At 40.4% G+C, this 20,660-nt stretch overlaps 1 protein-coding gene and 1 non-coding gene across 3 annotated transcripts in view; one reads left to right on the forward strand and one right to left on the reverse strand.

The window, feature by feature from the left end:
• Nucleotides 1-15,451, forward strand: part of TBC1D31 (TBC1 domain family member 31) — a 68,366-nt gene extending 52,915 nt beyond the window's left edge. For both annotated transcript variants that reach the window (XM_063079307.1, XM_063079308.1), the window contains 4 exons: nt 3,228-3,368; nt 4,443-4,637; nt 6,682-6,820; nt 15,147-15,451. In XM_063079307.1, the coding sequence (XP_062935377.1) occupies nt 3,228-3,368; nt 4,443-4,637; nt 6,682-6,820; nt 15,147-15,280 (609 nt within the window). In that variant the 3' untranslated portion in view covers nt 15,281-15,451. The remainder of the gene's footprint in view (nt 1-3,227; nt 3,369-4,442; nt 4,638-6,681; nt 6,821-15,146) is intronic.
• A 4,480-nt stretch (nt 15,452-19,931) lies between these two features.
• On the reverse strand, nt 19,932-20,004 carry TRNAM-CAU (transfer RNA methionine (anticodon CAU)). The gene has a single exon. It is a non-coding gene; the product is annotated as a tRNA-Met (tRNA).
• Nucleotides 20,005-20,660: the final 656 nt, after the last annotated feature.

Here is a 20,660-nt window from a genome sequence, read left to right on the forward strand (position 1 = left end):
AGTCTTGCAAAAATAGCTACAAGGATTAAATGAGCTAATGTGTATATGTAGTGTCAAAGATTCCCAAGATCACTCTGGGGTTCACTAATTTACTAGAACTCACAGAACATAAGAAAAACTCTAATATTCATGGTTACATTTTATTACAGTAGAAGGATATAAAATAAAATCAGCAAAGGTAAAAGATGCATAGGGTGCAGTCCAGGAGAGACCAAAGAGAAGTTTTCAGTTGTCCTCTCCCAGTGCAAGCATACCAACAGCACTTAATTCCTGCAAAGATGTGTGACAACATGTACAGAGTACTGCCTACTAGACAAGCGCACTCAAGCCTTCTCCAGGGCTTTAGGAATCATGTAGGCATGGAGTGCACATGTGGCTGACATTTAGTTACTTTCTCTCCAGTACCTCGAGAGGTCAAACCGATATAGCATGACCTCTGGCTCCCATCAAGTCACACTGTTAGCATAAACCACCTGGCATGGCAAAGTCCACAGGTATACAAAGACACTTTGATCAGGTAAGGTATTACAAGGGCTTAGAGATTATCTCTTAGGAGCTGGTCAAGTGCTGGTCTTTTCTTTGGCATGTGAAAGGTTTGAATAATTCAGACCTACTGAGTTAGCCCTTTACTGCACAATGTTTGTTAGTTGGTACATGTTGGATAGATATTACTTTCCTTCCTTCCCCCTTGGCCTAAAAAAATTATTTTAAAAAACCAGCCTGACTCATTAGCTCAGTTGGTTAGCACTGCCTTATAACATCAAGGTCACAGGTTTGGATCACCTTACTGGTCAGCTGCCAAAAACAAAACAAACAAAAAACAACAACAATAAAAAACTAATTGACAACTTTCTTCACCCAGTGTATGGTCACCCTATCTTCATTCCTCTTCACTGTTTTTAGATTTCCATGGTTTCCTAGATTTCCACTCCTCCTAGTCCTTAATCTACACATACTGTATAAGCATACTTCAGAAAGTTCATAGAAAGATTCATATTACCTTTCAATTCTATTTTTCCATGAACTTTTTGAAGTGCCCTCATATAATTTGTATTTTGCTTTTTTACCTTACATCTTTATGATGGCCGTTTGCTCTCCTTCTTCCCCCAGACCACTGTGTCCATTAGTATTCCCTCCCCATCCCCACACCCTGGCAACCACTAATCGACTTTCAGTCTCTATAGATTTTCCTATTCTGGACATTTCGTATAAATGGAATCATACAATGTGTGGTCTTTTTTGATTGGCTTCTTTCACTTAGCATAATGTTTTTAAGTTCACCCAGGTTATAACATGAATCAGTACTTCATTCCTTTTTTATGGCTGAATAATATTCTATTGTATGAATAGACCAAATTTTGTTTAACCATCAGTTGGTGGACATTTCAGTTGTTTCCACTTATTTTGCTATGATAAATTATGCTGCTATGAACATTTGTGTACAACTTTTTCTGTGAACGTATGTTTTTAATTCTCTTAGAGATTTCTAATTTCTCTGTGTGCTCATGAACACTTATTGTCTGTCCTTTTGATTATAGAAATACTAATGGGTAGTGGTATCTTACTGTGGTTTTGATTTGCATTTTCCTCATGACTAATAATGTTAAGCATCTTTCATGTCTATTGGCCATTTTTGTATTTTCTTTGAAAATAGTGTGATTAATGTCTATTCAAAGTATGTATGGATCATATTTTCTTTTTTTTTTTTTAACAGTCATGTAATATTTGTTGAAAACTAGACATTTTAAATAATGTAATATGGCAGTTCTGGAAATCAGATTGTGCCCCCTCCCCAGACTTGCTGCTTCTTGTTTCTTTGGTTAATACCTTTTCTGAGCTAATTCAGTAAAGTCTCTAATCTTTGTCGTGTGTAGCCTCTGGTCTCTACTCAGTTAGCTTAGTGGTCAGCTAACGATTGGACAGAGATTTCCTTATTAGATACTTCGAACCAGTAAGTTTCTAGTCTTTGCCGCGGGCTCTGTGTGCATGTGGGGCATGCCTTCAACACTCAGATAGACAGTTTAGACTTCACTTCCTGGTTGGGTTTCGGGGACGAGGGAGGGAGGTTGGGATGAATAGGTGGAACACAGAGGATTTGTAAGGCAGCCAAACTATTCTGTATGATACTGTATGGTGAATACACAACATTATACATTAGACAAACCCTGGAGAACGATACAATGTAAAGAGGGAACCCCAATGTAAACTTAATAAGTCAATATTGATTCGTAAGTGTAACAAATATACCACAGTAATGTAACATGTCGATAAGAGGAGATGCTGCGTACATGGGTGGGGGAGGGTCGGGAACTATCTGTAGTGTCTGCCTGATTTTTCTGTAAAACTAAAACTGCTATAAAAATAATAAATAAAAACTAAAAAAAAAAAAAGATTTCACTTCCTGGTTGTGCAAAACCTCAGCCAGAGGTGAGAGCTTAGGACGTTCTCAGGTCTACATGTACAGACCTTGGCATGTGGACAAGCCTTCTAGAGTCCCAGGAATCTGCCAGAAGTTTTCAGAGCCTCCTGTGGACGTCTAGTTTCCCAGCTTTTCCTGTTAAGCTTTTTGTTTAGCCTGTTATTTGCTCTATGATCCACTGCTCAGGTAACCAAGATACTCAACTATTTCCTCTGTTTTCAACAAACCTCCCCAGAGAAAAGGCTGTCAGCACTAGGTGAATTTTGAGTGAGCTCAAATGAAGACAACCTTGGGAGTGGGTCTTCCAGGGAAACACCAGGCAAGTCAGATGATAACAGTTCTCTGGGAATGGTGGTTTTAAGGAGCTCCAACCCCATTTTGCCCCCTCCACTGGCTGCCAGCTGCTGGTTTTCAAGGCTCATACAGAGCTTGGAAGTAGGCTGGGAACAGGAATAATGCAATTTAAAATGTCCTTGAGCTTGCCATTCTAACTGAGATTCAGCCACTTTTATGAATAAATGCTCCCCAGATTGCTACAAGCCTTTGGTTAGTTTTCAGAATTCTGAAAAGTTGATTTTGACAGTTTTTCCAGTGTGTCCTCAGTGCTTTAATGGGTGAGAGAATTTTCAGAGATCCTTACTCTGTCGTTTTTGCTGATGTCACCACTGTTTGCTTTTTACTTTGAAAATTAGATGTTTACAGTTTTCATTTGTATGCAAATTAGTACTCTGAAAAAAGAAGTCATTTTGGTGTTCTAGCACTGTTATAGTTACAGTGATTCTTCTTTACAAATGATTCTTTTTAATAGAATCTTACTAGAAATCAAGAAGCTGTTGCAAAAGAAGTGCGAGAAGATGTAGATGCCTATAGACGAAAAATGGATCTTGAAGAACACATGTTTCATAAACTGATAGAAACAGATCAAAATCAAAGCCAAAAAACTCAGAAGGTAAAAATATCGTAAATATAGTATATACATAGAGGGAGATTTCCATCTGTCATTCTTTTAAGAGAATGAATTTGAAATTAAACTCTGGTAAGTTAGTTCATTTCTTTGCTTCAGTTGACACAGTTCCTAGAATCTTACACTGCTGTATTTTATTTACAGGTCGCTTACTTCATTGGCAGTCACATACATGTATCTTTCATACCCTTTGAGAATTGTAGGACATATAAAAAAATATGAAAGAAATAGTAACTTTACAAAGTATATTATCCTACTGTGTTCTATTTCACAAATTGTCTGAGTGGATTAGATTACAAAACATCAGGTTCCTGCCTGGTATGTAAGCCAGCACTTCCAAAACATTCTGTAGAATATTAATAACTATTATTCAATAAAATGGGCAATGGTCAATTAAGTATTGGAAGTGCTGTCTTAAAGCTAGGTTGTTTTCATACCATATTTGAGGATATCATACATTGTGAATCTTTAAGGAAATTTCCCAAACTTATTTTATAGAATTGCTTATGGAATACCCTTTTGGAATTGCTGACTTTATTGAATTGAAATAAAACTTGACATTTAAAAAAGAACTCTCTCTATTATCCCTTTAACAAAATGTACATGAGTATGTGTCCAGGCCTGGCCTTACTCCAAAAACTGGGAATAGTGAAAGATAGTGTCCTGTTCTACAACAGTCCTTACACTTCATTCCCCCAAAATATCCCATGTTTTTTTTTCTTATAGGCTTTTGTCCAGTCTGTAAAATGGGCTCTTCTGACTCCTTTTCAAAGGTTGAAAACATGGAAATTGTTGAATCTGACCCATCTACTAGCTTAGAAGTTCTCAACCTTGGCTGTACATTAGAATCACTTGAAGAGCTTTTTAACAGTACCGTTCTCCTGCTGCCCCAGAGATTGACTTAATTGATTTGGGGTGGGGCATGGATGGCAGTTTTTCTTGAACACCCCCATATGATTCTAATATGCAGCCAGAATTACTAACAACTGCCCTAGACACTTGAATGCATTGAATAGATATATCCTAATTTTATATAGTCTGACCTTGTTTACAACTTAGGTGATTGAAGAAAATTTGGCAAAAGCTGAACAAGCATGCCTAAATGCTGACTGGCAAATTCATACTTTACATAAACAAAAATGTGATGATCTACAACGAAATGAATGTTACCAGGAAGTAGCCAAACTCCTTCAGGAAAATAGAAGGAAAGAGATAGAGGTGTTAAATGCAATGATGGTGGAGGAAGCTAAGAAGGTAAGAAATAGTACATAGTCAAATGACAAAAGCATCAAACCAAATAATTTGTGTTGGAAAAGATCATTTAATTTTAATAGGTGTTTCTCAGAGACGTTGTCTAATGTTGATGCTACCTAAAAATGATTAAACATCTTTTTCATTTACATTAGCGTTTTTCAACTTCTCAGCTTCCTGAATTTGTTCTGACTGGTTGGATAATACTACTACTTTAATTTCCCTAATTCTTAATACTTAAAATGTAAAAGATTTTGAGTAGGTAGAAATTATATGTAGCTGCTATTAGCAAAATCTCAAATAACAGTGACTATAAACAGGATAGAAATGTTTTTCTTTTTCAAAAGAAGTCTGGAAGTAGGCACTCTTGGGTTAGTATCATGGCTTCAGGGTTATCAGGGAAATGGCCTCTTTTGACCTTTTTGCACTTGGTACATGGTCTTCATTCTCAAGGATACCTTATCATCCAAGATGACTGCTAGAGTTCCAGCCATCCCATATATACCAGACAGCAGAAAAAAAAAAAAAATAGAGCAGAAGTGCAAAATGTCCTACCTCCCAGCTGAACCAACTTCTTTTTAACATCTTTCCAGGAGTCCCATGTCATATTTCTAGCCACATGTGGCTGCAGAGGATGCTGGGAAAAATTGTGTTTTTAGCAGGGAGAATTATCATCCCAAATAACATCAAGATTCTATTCCTAAAGAAGAATCAGAGAATGGATTTTGACGGGACAACTTAGAGTATATGTCACACATATGTATCTTTTGGTTGATCCTCCCAACAACTCTGGGACCTATACTCTGTGTATATTATAACAGATACCATCGACTTTCCTGAGGACGCTGAAGAGCTGGAGGGAGATCAACATCTAGATAACTGGCTTTAGTTCTTTCCTTGTTCTGCTGCTGTATCATATGTATTCTGAAAGCTGTTCTCACAAGATACTTCCTTCAAGTCACTATTCCAGGTTCATTATCCTCCTACCCCATCCCAGTGACATGAGGCCCTATCTTATAACCCTTTCATTCAAGGACAGGAAAGAAGGGCTTAGGGAAGGGTGGAGGTGATGCCCAGAACACTGAAACTATTTTCCTAGGAAAATTTTGATCGATGCCCACATCTTCAAGGTAAGGATTGTTGACACTAGGGCAAGACTGTGTAAAATTAGGTGCCACTGTACTTTGGGTAAAGTTATACATTTGAGAGTAGACTGAGAACCATCATAAGAGCTTTTCATGTTATGCAGAAATTCTTCTTTTTGTCTGACATCCTGGGTTCTAAAGCTAACTTGACTACTGTGTGGCCTCAAAAAATTGCTGTCAGTCCCCTCATCAGTAACACATATGGGATGGATCTCTCTGGTCCTTCCTGGCCCTCATATGTTGTGATTCTTTAGATTTTTTGTTATTTAATGCATTAGTATTTCAATAACATATAAAAATCGTACCTGTGTTTCCATATAAAAGCTGTAGCATTTCTAGAACATTGACAAACTTTAGTAGTTATACAATATTTCAAATTTATTTTTTTAGTTACCCTATGAACTGATTTTAAGATTATAATTTTCTCATTTATGGAGGAGGACATAGAGGCTAAGCAAGATTACTTGACTTCCCTGTGTTCATCATGTATACCAGAGCTGGGCAAAGAACTCTTTCTCTGAATTTTGTAGACTTTATTATTAAGGCATAGCATTCAAGTCAAATAAAACACAATTGTCAGTAACACAAAACTAGCTTAATTCTCATAAAGATCTGAGATTTGAAACATATTGAAATGAATTATTTAAACAAAGGTTGGGACCTAGATGTGTGTTTTGTGGCACTCCGAGCTACTGAGTGATATTTAGAGTGTGCCTCTGCTTTCAAGGTTCTTCCTTACAACACAGGTGCGCCATTTACCAAATCACCAAACAGACCCTATGTGCCATGGGAATACGAAGGAATGTGGAGTAGAGGAAACAGAAGGGGTTCACTTCACTGTAAGAACTTGCATTACCACAATTCTTACGCAATCTTTGTTTTTTCTACTTTTTTGTATTTAGCGGAAGGAAGCTGAAGAAAAAGAGTTCTATTTGAGGTCAGAAAAGAAAGCTTCTGCTCTTTCAGATGCATCTAGAAAGTGGTTTTTACAGCAGGAGATAAGTGATGCTTTAGAGCATGCTGAAAATCCGTACAATAAAGGTGAGTGTCCATGAATGCCTTTCTCTCTCTTCATGGTATTATTACAGAGTCATTCTTTTAAGGTGGTCTATTATCGTGAATAAATATTTGAGGTGTATTTTGGCACTTTTATTCAAACTGTTGCTCAGCTAAAAAGTAAACTAGTTAACCATTTTTTTGGTGGGAAAAGCAGGCTGAGGAGGTGGGACTATTAAAAAAAAACAAAACAGCTCCAATCAAGAATAGTTTCAACTGTCCTGTAGCACTTCATGGACCATGGCATCCCCTAATCTTCTAGAATGTGATTTATTCCAAAGTGCCATTTCTGGTTTATTTTAGTAAAAATTTATGCTTTGACAGTAGCTAGTCCTCAGAACAATAGTATGGTAAAGTACCACAAGGAAAATGTATAGGATCTAATCAAACATTAGGTTTTGGAACAAGGCTTACAGTGGCAACAACTGAAAAATCAAAATTACAATTTAAAATTCTAAAATAGAGTACAGAGACAGGTGGATTTCATTTTACTATATTTTGTATCATTTCAGCCTTTTAAGAGCTTTATTTTAATATAATTCACCTATTCAGTTATTCGATTAGTGTTATTATATTACCATGTATTAAAAATGTTTTTTAAAAATTTTTTAAATATATTCACAGACTTGTGCAGCCATCACTGCAAGCAATTTTAGAAAACCTTTGGCATCCCAAAGTAAACTTCCTACCCATTAGCAGTCACTCTTCCTCCCACCCCGCGACCTCCAGTTCCCTGAAACCATTAATCTATTTTCTGTATCTAAATTTGCCTTTTCAGGAAATTTTATATAGAAAGAATAATATATATGGTCTTTTGTGTCTGGCTTCTTTCACTTGACATAATATTTTGATGTTCAGTCATGCTGTAGCATATATCAGTACTTTATTCTTTTTTATTGCAGAATAATACTCCATTGTATGGATATTCTGTATTTTCTTTATCTGTTAATCAGTTGCTGGACATTTGGGTTGCTTCCACTTTTTGGTTTTTATGAATAATGTAGCTACGTGCGTTACTTTTTTTTTTAAAGATGACCAGTAAGGGGATCTTAACCTTTGACTTGGTATTGTCAGCACCACGCTCTCCCAAGTGAGCCATGGGCCAGCCCTGTGCATTACTTTCTTAATTCGCAAGTTTAAAAAGTAAAATATAGGTTAGATGCTATATTACATTTCATGATGCCTACTTTGGAAACCCCTTATTACCTCTCATACTTGAGATTTAGCTGTCTCAAATTAGCATCAAGAGTGCTTGGGCAAATGGGAGTGGAATGTGACTGCACAAACTAAATATTTAAAATTGGCTTACAAAAGATACTAATCAGTGGAGCTGTCTCTTCTGCCTAATCTTATCACACTTTACCCATTTTAGAAAGAAAAAAAGATCTTAAGGCTTTTAGAGAACCTATATATGTAGAAATAGAAGAAGGTAAGAAACTGCAAAAAGCTTCTTTCATCAGTTGTCTTCCTATAGGTTGCCCCTTCTGCCTCCACGATGGCTTACCCCATGCAACCTAAATTGTTTCAACCCTCCTAAATTTCACCAATGAGAGATAATTTGGTTAATAAGTACCCAGTTTTCAAAAGCCATGTGTCTAAAGGTCTGTCAGTCAGTTCCTTAATCAGGGTGTATAAATTTAATCAGATTAATTTTAATCCTAAAACCAGGAGATGATCAGCTACAATTAAGAAAATGGCATTTTGATTAGAAGTGCTCAACATTGGTTTGTCCCTTAGGGTCTAGAAGGGAGGCACTGGTAAATGGGAGACAGGAGAGAACATGCCAGTGACAGATCATTTATTTAAAATTTTTGCCTAGTATCAGATCTTTACTAATAGTGGGCAGGAAGTTCTTATTATCTTCCAGAAAACAGAACCTTCTGGACAATATGAATGAGCCTGGCTGACTCTAAAATCCCCAGTTCAGAAACTTAAGTTGTAGCTGAATAGCCGTGAAGACATAAAATGGTATTTGTCCAAAGTTTTTAATGTACAAAGGATTTGAACAGACATTTATCCAAAGAATATATATAGATGGCCAATAGGCACATAAAAAGATGTTCAACTGCATTCGTCATTACAGAAGTGCAGATCGAAACCATGATGAGAAAAATTAAAAATAAAAAGAAACAGCAAGATACCATGTCGCACACACTAGGATGGCTATAATCAAGAAGGCAAACAATAAGAAGTGTTGGCGAAGAGCAGAGTAATTAGAACAGTGCTGGTGGGAATGTGAAATGGTGTAGCCACTTTGGAAAACAGTTTGGCAGTTCCTCAAAAGGTTAAACATAGAATGACTATATGACTTAACAATTCCACTCCTAAATATAAACCCTAAAGATAATCAAAAACATATGTTCATACAAAAACTTACCTGTGCGTGTTCATGGCATCGTTATTAAGTGAGAAAGTAGAAATATCCCAAATAGCTATCAAATGAGGAATGGATAAACAAAATGTATTGTATCCATACAATGGAATCTTATTCAGCTTCAAAAAGGAATAAAGTTTCAATCATTGTTGAGTTAGAAAAAAAAAGGAATGAAGTACTGATTCATGCTACAAAATGGACGAACCTTGAAAACCTTATAAGTTTATGAAGCCAGACGTAAAAGGCCACATATTTTATGATTCTATTTATATGAAATGGCCAGAATTGGCAGATCTATATAGAAAGTAGGTTAGTGGTTGGGGGCGGGGGGGGGAGGTAGGCAATGGGAGTGACTACTAATGGGTATGGGGTTTCTTTTGGGAGTGAAGAAAATTTTCTAAAAATAGTGGTGATGGTTGTATGACTCTGAATATACTAAAAACACTGAATTGCACACTTTTAAATGGTGACTTTTATGGTATATGAATTATATCTCAATGAAACTGTTACTTAAATTAGTAAATGCTGTGGCCAGGAGGGGCCATTGGGCCAGGTTTCAAAATTACTGGGACTTAGGGCCAGCCTGTGGCTCACTTGTGAGAGTGTGGTTGCTGATAACACCAAGGCCAAGGGTTCGGATACTATATAGGGATGGCTGGTTAGCTCACTTTGGAGAGCGTGGTGCTGACAACACCAAGTCAAGGGTTAAGATCCCCTTACCGGTCATCTTTTTAAAAAAAAGAAAAAAAAAATTATTGGGACTTGAAAAAAGGAAAGGCTGAGAGAAATAGGGATGACACTTCAGATGGGGAGAATTTGATAATATGGTGCAGGAGCATCAAACTGGATTATAGAAGCACTGGGTCCTAGTCCTAGCTTTATGCTAAATGACAAGAATTTAAAGAAACTTTGGCCAGAGTCACTAACCTGTGTACCTCAAGTTAATTTATTTAACCACTGCATTCATTCATTTGAGTTTATTCAGAAATGGTTACTGGTCTTCATTTTCCTCATTTGTAAAACGAGATTAAAGACTAGGTGATCTTTAATTTTGGTACAGTTCTAACATTATACCATTTTCTAACCACTTATGGTTTATGGGCCTCTTTGAGAATCTTTCCCGCAAACATGTACATACACATATACACATATAATTTTCCCTTATAATTTTTGTGAATTTACCAACCAAAAGCCTCCATGAACTCACTTGTTTGTGATAGAATTTGTTAAACATAATTAAACAATGAAAGAAAATTGCCTATCATGGCAATATGAGTTGGGCCAACTTGAGTAGAGAGCTTATGTACAAGGATGGCTACAGATGTCATTGGAGGAGATAGGTGATAGGAACCTTAATGCCAGGCTGAAGAGTTGGGCCTCGTCCTGGTTGCCAGTGCTCCTAACCTGGCTGTACATCAGAATGACCTGTGGAAGACCACTGTGGGGCTTGCCTCCTGGGCAAGGAACTCAGTGCCAAAGGTCAGGGAAGGAAGGAAATTTAGTTTTGTACCCTTTTGTTCTTTTTGCATTTTGTGGTACATGTAATGCCAATTTAGTAAATAAATGCTAATTTAAAATAATAAAAAATCACCTTTAGGGTCTTAAAATATATACACTAGATGAAGAAAAAACAAAGCAAGTTGCAGTACAAAAAGTATAGGAACTTTCACTTTTTACTTTATTCCTTATGTGTTCAAATTTGTTACAATTAGTATTTATTATTTTTTGTAAATTCATCTTATTTTTTAAAATATACATGTTCAGGACCTCACCAATGGTAATTTCATTTGGTAGAAAATAATTCTGTAAATCTAGGCTAAAAGCTAGGAAGCTAGATTTTTGTCTTAAAGTTTCACAAGTGAATCTGCTTGGCCAGTGTTTGAAACATTGCTGTAGGCAAAATGGAACCAATTAGTTGTTTGAACAGAGATCATATTTACAACCTGGCCCTTTGGGTAGGTAAATTAAACAGCAGTGGGCAGGATGGATTTTGGAGGACAGATGAGAGACTGCAAGGTCTCAAATCTGGATGATCTGTGAAACCAGCATCTGAAATGTGACTCGTCGGTGTGGCACTGCCACTGTGGTTATCCCACCTGTGTCAGAACCCTTGCAGGCTGGCGATCTGGTTACCTTCTCCCATTTACTGCAACTGTTTTATTTTAGTTTTTCCTTCTGTATGTAAAGTAGTTAAATCTGCTTTTTCTTTTTGTGAGAAATGCCCTCACCTGTCCAGTGCCAAAGGATGGACACAGAGATATGAGGTACAGTAAAGTGAGACTTTAATTATGGCCTTGTAAGGTATGGGTGTCTGAAGGGCAGGCACACGGAAAAGGGTTATAGCAAGGAATTTATTCCTTAATACACAAGTCCTTCCCCCCACTTCCTCATTTGGCTGAGTAGTATGGAGTGCACAGTCTTCCCAGACAGTGCCTAAAATTTATTACACCTTGTAAGAAATTTGTCTGAGGGCTCAGGACAAGGCTGCGAAAGAAAAGGCCCACTGAAACCCTGTGAAAGGAGGAACACCAGGGAATGAAGAAAACAATGAAGGGCTAGTAACTCATTACCGTCTCAAGGAGAGCTCTATCTGTTGAGAGACCCTCTGGGAAGGGGCTGGACCACTCAAACAACTTTTGGGCTAGGCCTGAATCAGTTAAAACACCCTCAGATAACTCATTTCTGAAAATGAATCACTTAGATTATTTTCTGAGACTTTTCATTACTTTTCTTTTTCTTTCTTTCTTTTTTTTTTTTTTTTTTTGTAAGTTCTCTCATTAGAAATTGTTCTCTGGAGCAATGCAGATTACCAGATGTACCTCTGCCATGTGACAGCCCTCTAGATATTCAAAGATGACTCTTCTTTTATATTCCATTCTCCCACACTGGTTTAAACTGGGCATTTGGTAATTAGTCAAATTACCTTAATGGCCCATTGAGCTAAAATTATGAGTTCAAACCGCTAGCTAAAGCTCTTGAGACCAGGTAGACTGCAGGCATCCTGATAAGTTGGCGAGACTCAACCGTCTGGGCTTAGACTGGACTCCCAGAGGCTTATGCCCTAGTGGTGGGAATAGAAAGGAACGGACAGTTAATAAGTGATGTTAGGATGAAAAATTTTTTTAAAAGATCTAGCTGTGATATTGGATGTAAAGCTGTGGGAATTAGTGCAGTAAAAGCACAGCCAGAGAGAGAGCATAGGTTTTGAGATAAGGAGAGTGACTGATAAAAAATAGGGGGAGGCATCATTGGGTGCTAGAACACTGCTATGCTTACTCTTCTAAGAAGCTTTCATGTAAAACTTGCCTGGTGCTCGTTCTTATTTTTGCTATAGTGATTAGGCCTACCTGGTTAAAGCAGGTAGTGATCAGCTCACAGTAGTTCTCAGTGAAGGCTTGCCAATCACATTTCATATTCTCTTCCAACAAATGTTTGGGATCTCTATTCTAACATCTATATTTTTGAGTTGTTTCGGGGTTTTGTTTTAGCTAAAGGTGTTTTTAAAATACATCACCACAACTTCAGCTCAGCTCTTAATTCTCACTGACAACAATTGCCTTGCCTTTTGGTTGGTGACAGCATTCTTCTCAGAATGGCAAAGAAAGGGGCTTTTAACCATCCTTGGCAATTTTAATTTACTAGGGACCATTTGGAATTAATGAAGGCATTCTACTCACTCCCAAGTATCCTCTTTATCACCTCACTTTTATAGCAGAAGCACCAAGGTTCCAAAATGAACAACTTGCCTCAAGCTGTTTTCCTAGACCCTAACGATTAAATGACTTTTTTTTTTTTTTTTTTTGGTGACCAGTAAGGGGATCGCAACCCTCTGCACGGTGTGGTCCGCACCACGCTCAGCCAGTGAGCGCACCGGCCATCCCTATATAGGATCTGAACCCGCGGCCTCGGCACTCCCAGCACCGCACTCTCCCAAGTGAGCCACGGGGCCAGCCCTAAATGACATTTCTGAAATGGCTTCCTTAACACAGAATAAGTTGATAAGCAAGAAAATTTTCTATTATTTGAAATTTAGCAATACTTAGGGAACATTGTAGTTTAAGTTATATATTTATAGCATGTTGATGCCATATTCCCAGGGCATTGATAATGGAAATCCTAAAATGGAGGCAGCAAGGTTCTCTCTAATTTCCAGCTGGGGTAAAAACTGGATACAAACCAAATCCAAAGAAAAGAAAGGTGGCCAAATATCACCAGTGCCACTCCATCTCTTCAGCACCAGCACTGCTGTCCAAAAACATAACTGAAGGGGCCGGCCCGTGGCTCACTCGGGAGAGTGCGGTGCTGATGACACCAAGGCCCCGGGTTCGGATCCCATATAGGGATGGCTGGTTCGCTCACTGGCTGAGCGTGGTGCTGACAACACCAAGTCAAGGGTTAAGATCCCCTTACCGGTCATTTTTTTAAAAAAAAAAAAAAAAAAAAAACATAACTGAAGGCTCTAACAGAAGTCTATTACTAAATAAATTAATAGTATGAGATTCATAACTATTTTTACATCCTTGTGAAAAGAAAAGTCCCAGTGTTATTTTTCAGAGCTCTTACCTATTTGAATATTCTTGGCTCTGTTCATCTGGGCTGGGCTGGGCTCCCTCCAACCAGCATTGAAAACATGGGCTTACTCTGGGCACCCTGAGGAACTGCTGGGACAGCTAAAGGCAGAACTGCTAAGGCAAATGGCTTCATGCCGATTAGTTGACTTTTGATCCTTAGATTTGATTCACGGGGGGGGGGGGGGGGGGGTATTTTTGGAAAGGGAAAGGGTAGAAACATCTTACAGAAATGTATTCACAGCATTAGTCCATAAAAGAGCTAACAATTTCCCAGTAAAGTATTTTGTTTATTTTTAAAGGGGGGGAGGGGACAAGAAATTCTATTAGACTTTTCTTTCAACTGACTTGTTCAATAAAACTGCCATATAGATGAAGCAGAATTTAACAAGGTCTTTTGAGTTCTTTTAGAAGAGTAAATTTTAATACAAGTTCCCCAAAAGACCAGCTCTATAAGAAATATACCTACTAACAAGTCATGAGATTCCAGTGTTGTATAAAATATCTTTGCTAACTCATACTTTTATATGCATCTTATAAATTCTGTGCCAGAATATTAATTAAACCAAAAATCATAAGTCAAATGAAGTACAAGAGATTCTCAACTATTCTCTATTCTGCTACGTAAGAACTTAAAATTTTAACTAGATAATTCTCAATTTGAAAGTGGAATGGAGGACATTTGATGAGTTTAGGTTTTTGGCAGCAAAACAAAAAGCATAAATGTTGTATTCTTTGGGGGGGAAATAGTTTTCCAAAAATTAAAGCTGAGTATTTGAATGTGTAACTCAGTTTCTTCAGAGAAGTGTATTTTTAAGGTGCTTTTTTCCCCCCAAATTCCTCTATTTACTAGCCCCTTTACTCAGTATGAAATAACTGTTATACTTGGACACATTGTAGTATTTTAATCTTGATTCTGGACTCTCCCAGTATTAGCCATTATTAAAAGCATTTGGTTTATTTATTTTCATTTATTGGAAAACTAGTCATGGTATACATTTCATAGTTTTGTGACTTGGAATGCCTTTTCTCGTTAACAGTAAGCATCATAGTGAGGAAATTTATTGTTGCTAAGTACCCAAATTCTCTCTTAGAAGCTAATTGTATCCCCAAGTTTTAAAAATGCTAAATAACCAAAAGCAGATAAGTTCTCTGATAGCATTTATTCAATTCAACAGATAAATATTTGTCTTGTAAATGAAGCTACATAGGGCCAGGTAATATATTAGGCTTTTTGTTTAAGAAATTTGTATTTTAGAATATTCATTTCATTATTGATTTTTGCAACACATTTACCTTTAAAATAAATGCTGTTATCATTGCTAATATCAGAAAATTAAATACGTTAACTTAAAATTTTCTTTTTAAGTTTCTTTAAATAGAAGAACAATGGAATGGGACGCCATGGAACAGAATCTTATGGAGAAAGTGAGAAATCTTCGCAAGAGACTCACCGCTCAGGCCCGTAACAGATGTCAAACCCCTGGTCTCTTGGCTACCTAGAAGGCATGTCATCTTGAGATGGTCAAGAGAGGAAGACCTATTTTGCAATCAGTGACACTAATATTTTAAATTCCTACAAAGGTCAGCTTTTGTATAGAAAAATGTGTCCATAAAAATTATGTGTTCTATTTAATTCCAGTACTTTTTAGCTTGTAAATATCTTCTTATACATTTGCCAATAAATATTTTTTGGAAACTATTAAATCTGTGTTAAGCTTTCAGGTTGCAAGAACCAGCATAAACTTCAGTAATTTTAGTTGATGAGGCATTATTTTATTTATTTAGGTGGCTGGCCGGTGCAGGGATGAACCCTGGACCTTGGTGTTATCAACACTGCGCTCTAATCAACTGAGCTAACCGGCCAGCCCTATACGGGGTTGCGTTAAAGATCAATGGAGAAATAAAGAACAGGAAACCATCTCAACAACTACAAAGGCAGGGCTGTGGCAGAACCCAGCAGCAACTATAGAGCACTAACAGTGCGGATTGGCCGAAATTAGTCTCCCTGGCCCCCCAGCAGCAGGGTCTCCTCCTTGCCAGTGACCCCACCATACTAACGTGGGCATCTCTGACTCTGCTTCTGCAGCTCCCCCTGCCCGCCGCTCCAGCATCTCTGACTGCTCTCCCTCTGCACCTCTCGGCTCCACAGCAAGGCTGCTCACCACTTCCTGCACCTTCCTCTCCCCATTTCTAAAGGGAGGGTAGCAATAGCTCATGGACTTGATGTGAAGATTAACTAAGATCACCTAGCGGTGTTGTTACACCAAGGTCAAGGGCTCAAATCCCCGTACTGGCCAGCCACCAAAAAAAATAAAGAGCACTAAATAAGATTGTATATAAAGTTCCTCGTCCTGTGCTTGACATAGAATAAGTGTGCAATACATAGTAGTAATTCTTTTTTCAGGGGTCACAAAGCATAATCTCATGTGAACCAAATACTTTCAGTAAGCAAAGTGCTCCCTTTTGTCCAAGAGGCAAGGTCCTAAGATAATATCCTGTCACCTATGCGAGGCATTAGTTTCCCAAGAGTAATTTCCTCAGCCTCATTTTCCATACATTTTCAAGTGGTTATGAAACATATGCCATCATGGGCCAGGCTGATGTGTGTTTGGCAACAGGAGTCAGGATATAAAATACAGAAAGTGTGATGGGAACTTTGGTGAAGTTCAGTGCTTGCTCACCTAAAAGCATTCAAATTCTAAAATACTGTGATTCTGCCAGCCAGAAGCAGCTGTGTACGGACAGTTTTTTACCTCTATTTTAGGTCCGCTTTTACTAGAATTTACACCTACTCAGATTGGTTTTGCAACTACACATCTCACACACACACACACACACACACACACACACACACACACACACACACACCTTTTATGTGTAGTATTACAATAGTTCATTTTTTTAAAGAAAGTTTCTGTTCATCCAGTGAAAGAGTTATGAGTACCCTCAACCAAATGAAGTTCTTTTTATCACATTCTTCCAGTTGTCTTTTTTTTTTTTTTAAAGATGACCAGTAAGGGGATCTTAACCCTTGGCTTGGTGTTGTCAGCACCACGCTCAACCAGTGAGCCAACCGTCCATCCCTATGTAGGATCCAAACCTGTGGCCTTGGTGTTATCAGCAACACACTCCCGAATGTGCCACGGGCCGGCCCTTTTCCAGTTGTCTTTGAGCCTACATTTCTCACTGCCTTAGCAGATTTCAGATACTTGGCTGAATCTCTTCAGTCACGTGTGCTTGGTTGGCATTTCAAAGGTTATCACATTTAATGAATATATAAAATACATTTCTGATTATCTCTTCCTGCTTCATGACATTTTATCTTCAATCTTACCACATTTTCTTTATAATGTGATATCTCTGAGATTGAATGAGGGTTGAGCATGGCTAAAATTCTTTGCACACTGGCTACATTAAAAAAGTTTCTCCCCAGTATTCCCTTGAATTTGTAGAGCAGTCCCTGCAGGCCTTTTCCTATTTATCACATTAACAAAGTTTCTCTGGCACAAATTGTAAATAAAGTGTTGGCTAAATGTTGGACTTCCACTAAATCCCTCTCCACATTTGACTACACTTAAAGAATTTATTTCTGGTATCAATTCAATGGTATTGAATAAGTTATTAACTTGGTTAGAGACCTTTTCACATTTATTTACCTTCATAGGATTTTTCTGCAGTATGAATTCTCTGATGTTGAGCAATATTTGAGCATTTGCTAAAGGCCTTTCCACAGTGATTACATGTTGACCATTATAGCAGTTGTAGACCAGCAGGACTGCATAAGGCTTAATTTATTAATATGGGAGCACTTAGAGATTCTGAATTTAATGTTTAATCTCATTGTGTCAGTCTGGGTTCAGTCAGGAGACAAACCATGTAATAATTTGAACAGGGAAAGTTTAATATAAAGATTTATTAAACTATGATAGGGGAGCAACTATAATGATGTAAAGAGAACTCTAAAAGGTACCTAGGACTCAGGGAGAGTACTCAAGGAAGGACAAACTTGGAAGGGAGGCCCCTCCGTCCCCAAGGCACAGGTTCAAATCTCATCAGAGAAGGTGTGGTTGCAGGATACTGGAGAGGTTCTCAGATTGTCCAGGCCAGAGCTAGTCCATGTCCTCTGACAGCAGGGCACAGGCAGTCCGAGGCTGGTGAGTGAAAGTGCATAGGGAGTCAGGGCGTCAGGGCCCCGCTTGTCAGTGCGTGCAGCCTGGCATGCATACTGTCCATCAGGAGGGCCACAGGATGACACTCTGGCACAGGCAAACCAAGGCTGGTAGGCAGGTGTACTGCTAGCATGAGACCTAAACATGCCAGTGTCTGTGTTGGGATGACAATAGAAAAGTGGTCATCAGTCTGGAGCCGTGAAGTCACAAAGAGATTATGTGCTCTGGGCTCAGCTGGGGCAGAGCACCACTGGATGTCCCCCGTGCACACACACAGCTGATGGGCCATGGAGCAGGAACAAGAATAAGCAGAACATAGCTCATTGGAGCTAGAAAGAGAAGCCCCATTCCTCCTGCAATGCCCCTCCAGCACCCGCTACTGACAGTTTAACATTGTGCACACTGTAAAGGAGAAATGCTTGAAGAGTACAGACCATTATTGCAGAGCAGGTACTGAAGAGCAAATTTGGAGCTGAGAGGCGATAAATCGATAACTGGCACACACACAATTGGAAGTGACTGTACAGATTACTTGGTTGGTTGACAGACAGTGGACTCAGTGTTGCCCTCTAATGAGATTGAGGTACCAGAATTTCCCTGGCACAAAGTAGATGAAGGTATCCAAAGGCATAGAAGATAGGAATGTAGGAGTGGGTTGATTACATGGACTCCTCACCTCCCAGCTACATGCTTTGGGCCCAAAAGACACTTCCTTCATTAAGGCACTGAGGGAAGGGAGCATCTGCAAACTCGAAAAGCCCTGTGGCAGCTCTCCTCTGAAGGCCACGTGTGATTGATAGTGAGAGATGCCACCACGGATATGCTCCCTGGTTTCAGTGGGAGAATGGGATTCCATGGTAGTGGAGGCCAAGTGGCAGCATTTAACTACTAAAGACAACCATTCACAGTAGAGGGCAGCAGGGAAGTAGCAGTATTAAGGAATTTTTGGCTATTGATAATTGATTACACTGTCCATAGAGTGAACTAGATAAGCAGCCTAATAAAATGTTGCTTGATGTATGTAAAAGGAAGAACTCCAGACTTGGTGGCTAAAAACCTGACCTGAGTCACTGATGGAGAGTCATGCCCGTCACCCAGTTTCTACACCTGAGGTCATTCCCAGATCCACAGTGTCTTGATTGAAGGAGTGGCTGGGTCTTCTTGAGGAAGGACGCTGCAGCAGTGCCACGTATACGAGTCCATGCTATAAGTGTTCTTTAAGTCTTCCCCGTAGGGACCTGTTGCCATTTACTTGAATGATTGTGTACTAGGGAGAAGAAAACACGGAGACTGGTTTGAAGGACGAAAGACTGATTTTAGCTATCGTATTTCAACTTAATCTGCTATTTGACTTGTGCAAATGGAGATGGATCTTTGAGAATGATGGATTATCAGGAACCGAACAGGTGAGTGCAGCACCTGTTTCGGATGCAGTCTCACACAGCCCCTGGCCTGTGCTAGGCCCCAGCAGCTGCCTGCACGACCTCCCTGAGACCCCTCTCCCCAGACCCTCTCACGACCAGCCACTCCCTAGCTCCCCAGCTCCCCAGCCCAAAGCCCTCACGATGGTGTTCAGTGCCCTCCACTGTCTGGCTTCTCATCACATGCTGCCCACCTCCCCGCAGGCCCCCTAGACCCACCCTCCCCTGGTGCCATGTGGCAAGAATCAGCCTCTCCCCGCCGCCCCACGTGTCCCCAGCCGAGTCTCTGGTGCCTCCACTGGACGGCCCTGTACTCAACCGCGCCCGCTGCGCCCTGATGGCCTGTGAGCACCCGCGGCTCGTCCCTGCAACGGCCATGCTCAAAGGAAAGGGTAGGGTCCTCGGTAGAAGGGTGGGGTGAGGCTCTAGGACCTGACACGTGCCCTCTTCTGGGTACCGCCGACCGCAGCGCAAGGATAGCGAGGGCAGAGTTCTCTCTGACCTGCTCACCCCGCACCCCGTCCCCCGTCCCCCAGGGAACGAGGGCGAATAAAAGTATTGTGCCCCGTGTGAGGATCGAACTCACGACCTTCAGATTATGAGACTGACGCGCTACCTACTGCGCTAACGAGGCACCTAGAGGCCGCTTCCGGCCACAGTATAATGAGGCTGGTTGGCGGGCCCAGTGCGCATGCTCACAGGGCTCGCTTCTGTCTCTGAGGTATTCCCGCGGCAGGACGCGACCTATTCACGCGCCCTCAGCTCTTCCTCCACCTGCCTGTCTGTCGGTCAGCAAACACTGGGGCTTGCGTGCCGGCGCTGCACTGGGCAGGAGGGACAGGGGAGAGGGGAATTTGTCCTGCTGCTGTTGTGAACACTTACTTTTGTGTAGTGCTTACAAAGCGTTTGCACATTCGCGACCTCGTGAGACACTTATTAGGCGACTGCTGTGTTCCCGGCCCTGTGTCGGGCGCTGGGATGGCAGCGCAGACGCGTAAGTTCTGACGGGACAGATGCGCGCCCCGCACGTGCTCCGGCCCCCGCCGCAGCCCAGGTCCAGCCCCGTCCCGGCCCCCGCCGCAGCCCCAGGTCCAGCCCCGTCCCGGCCCCCGCCGCAGCCCCAGGTCCAGCCCCGTCCCGGCCCCCGCCGCAGCCCAGGTCCAGCCCCGTCCCGGCCCTCGCTGCAGCCCAGGTCCCCACGGCCGGGCCCCCGCCGCAGCCCCAGGTCCAGCCCCGTCCCGGCCCTCGCTGCAGCCCAGGTCCCCACGGCCGGGCCGCCCGAGCTCCCCG

This window comes from Cynocephalus volans, chromosome 15 (genome assembly GCF_027409185.1).
Source record: "Cynocephalus volans isolate mCynVol1 chromosome 15, mCynVol1.pri, whole genome shotgun sequence".
Taxonomy (NCBI): domain Eukaryota; kingdom Metazoa; phylum Chordata; class Mammalia; order Dermoptera; family Cynocephalidae; genus Cynocephalus; species Cynocephalus volans.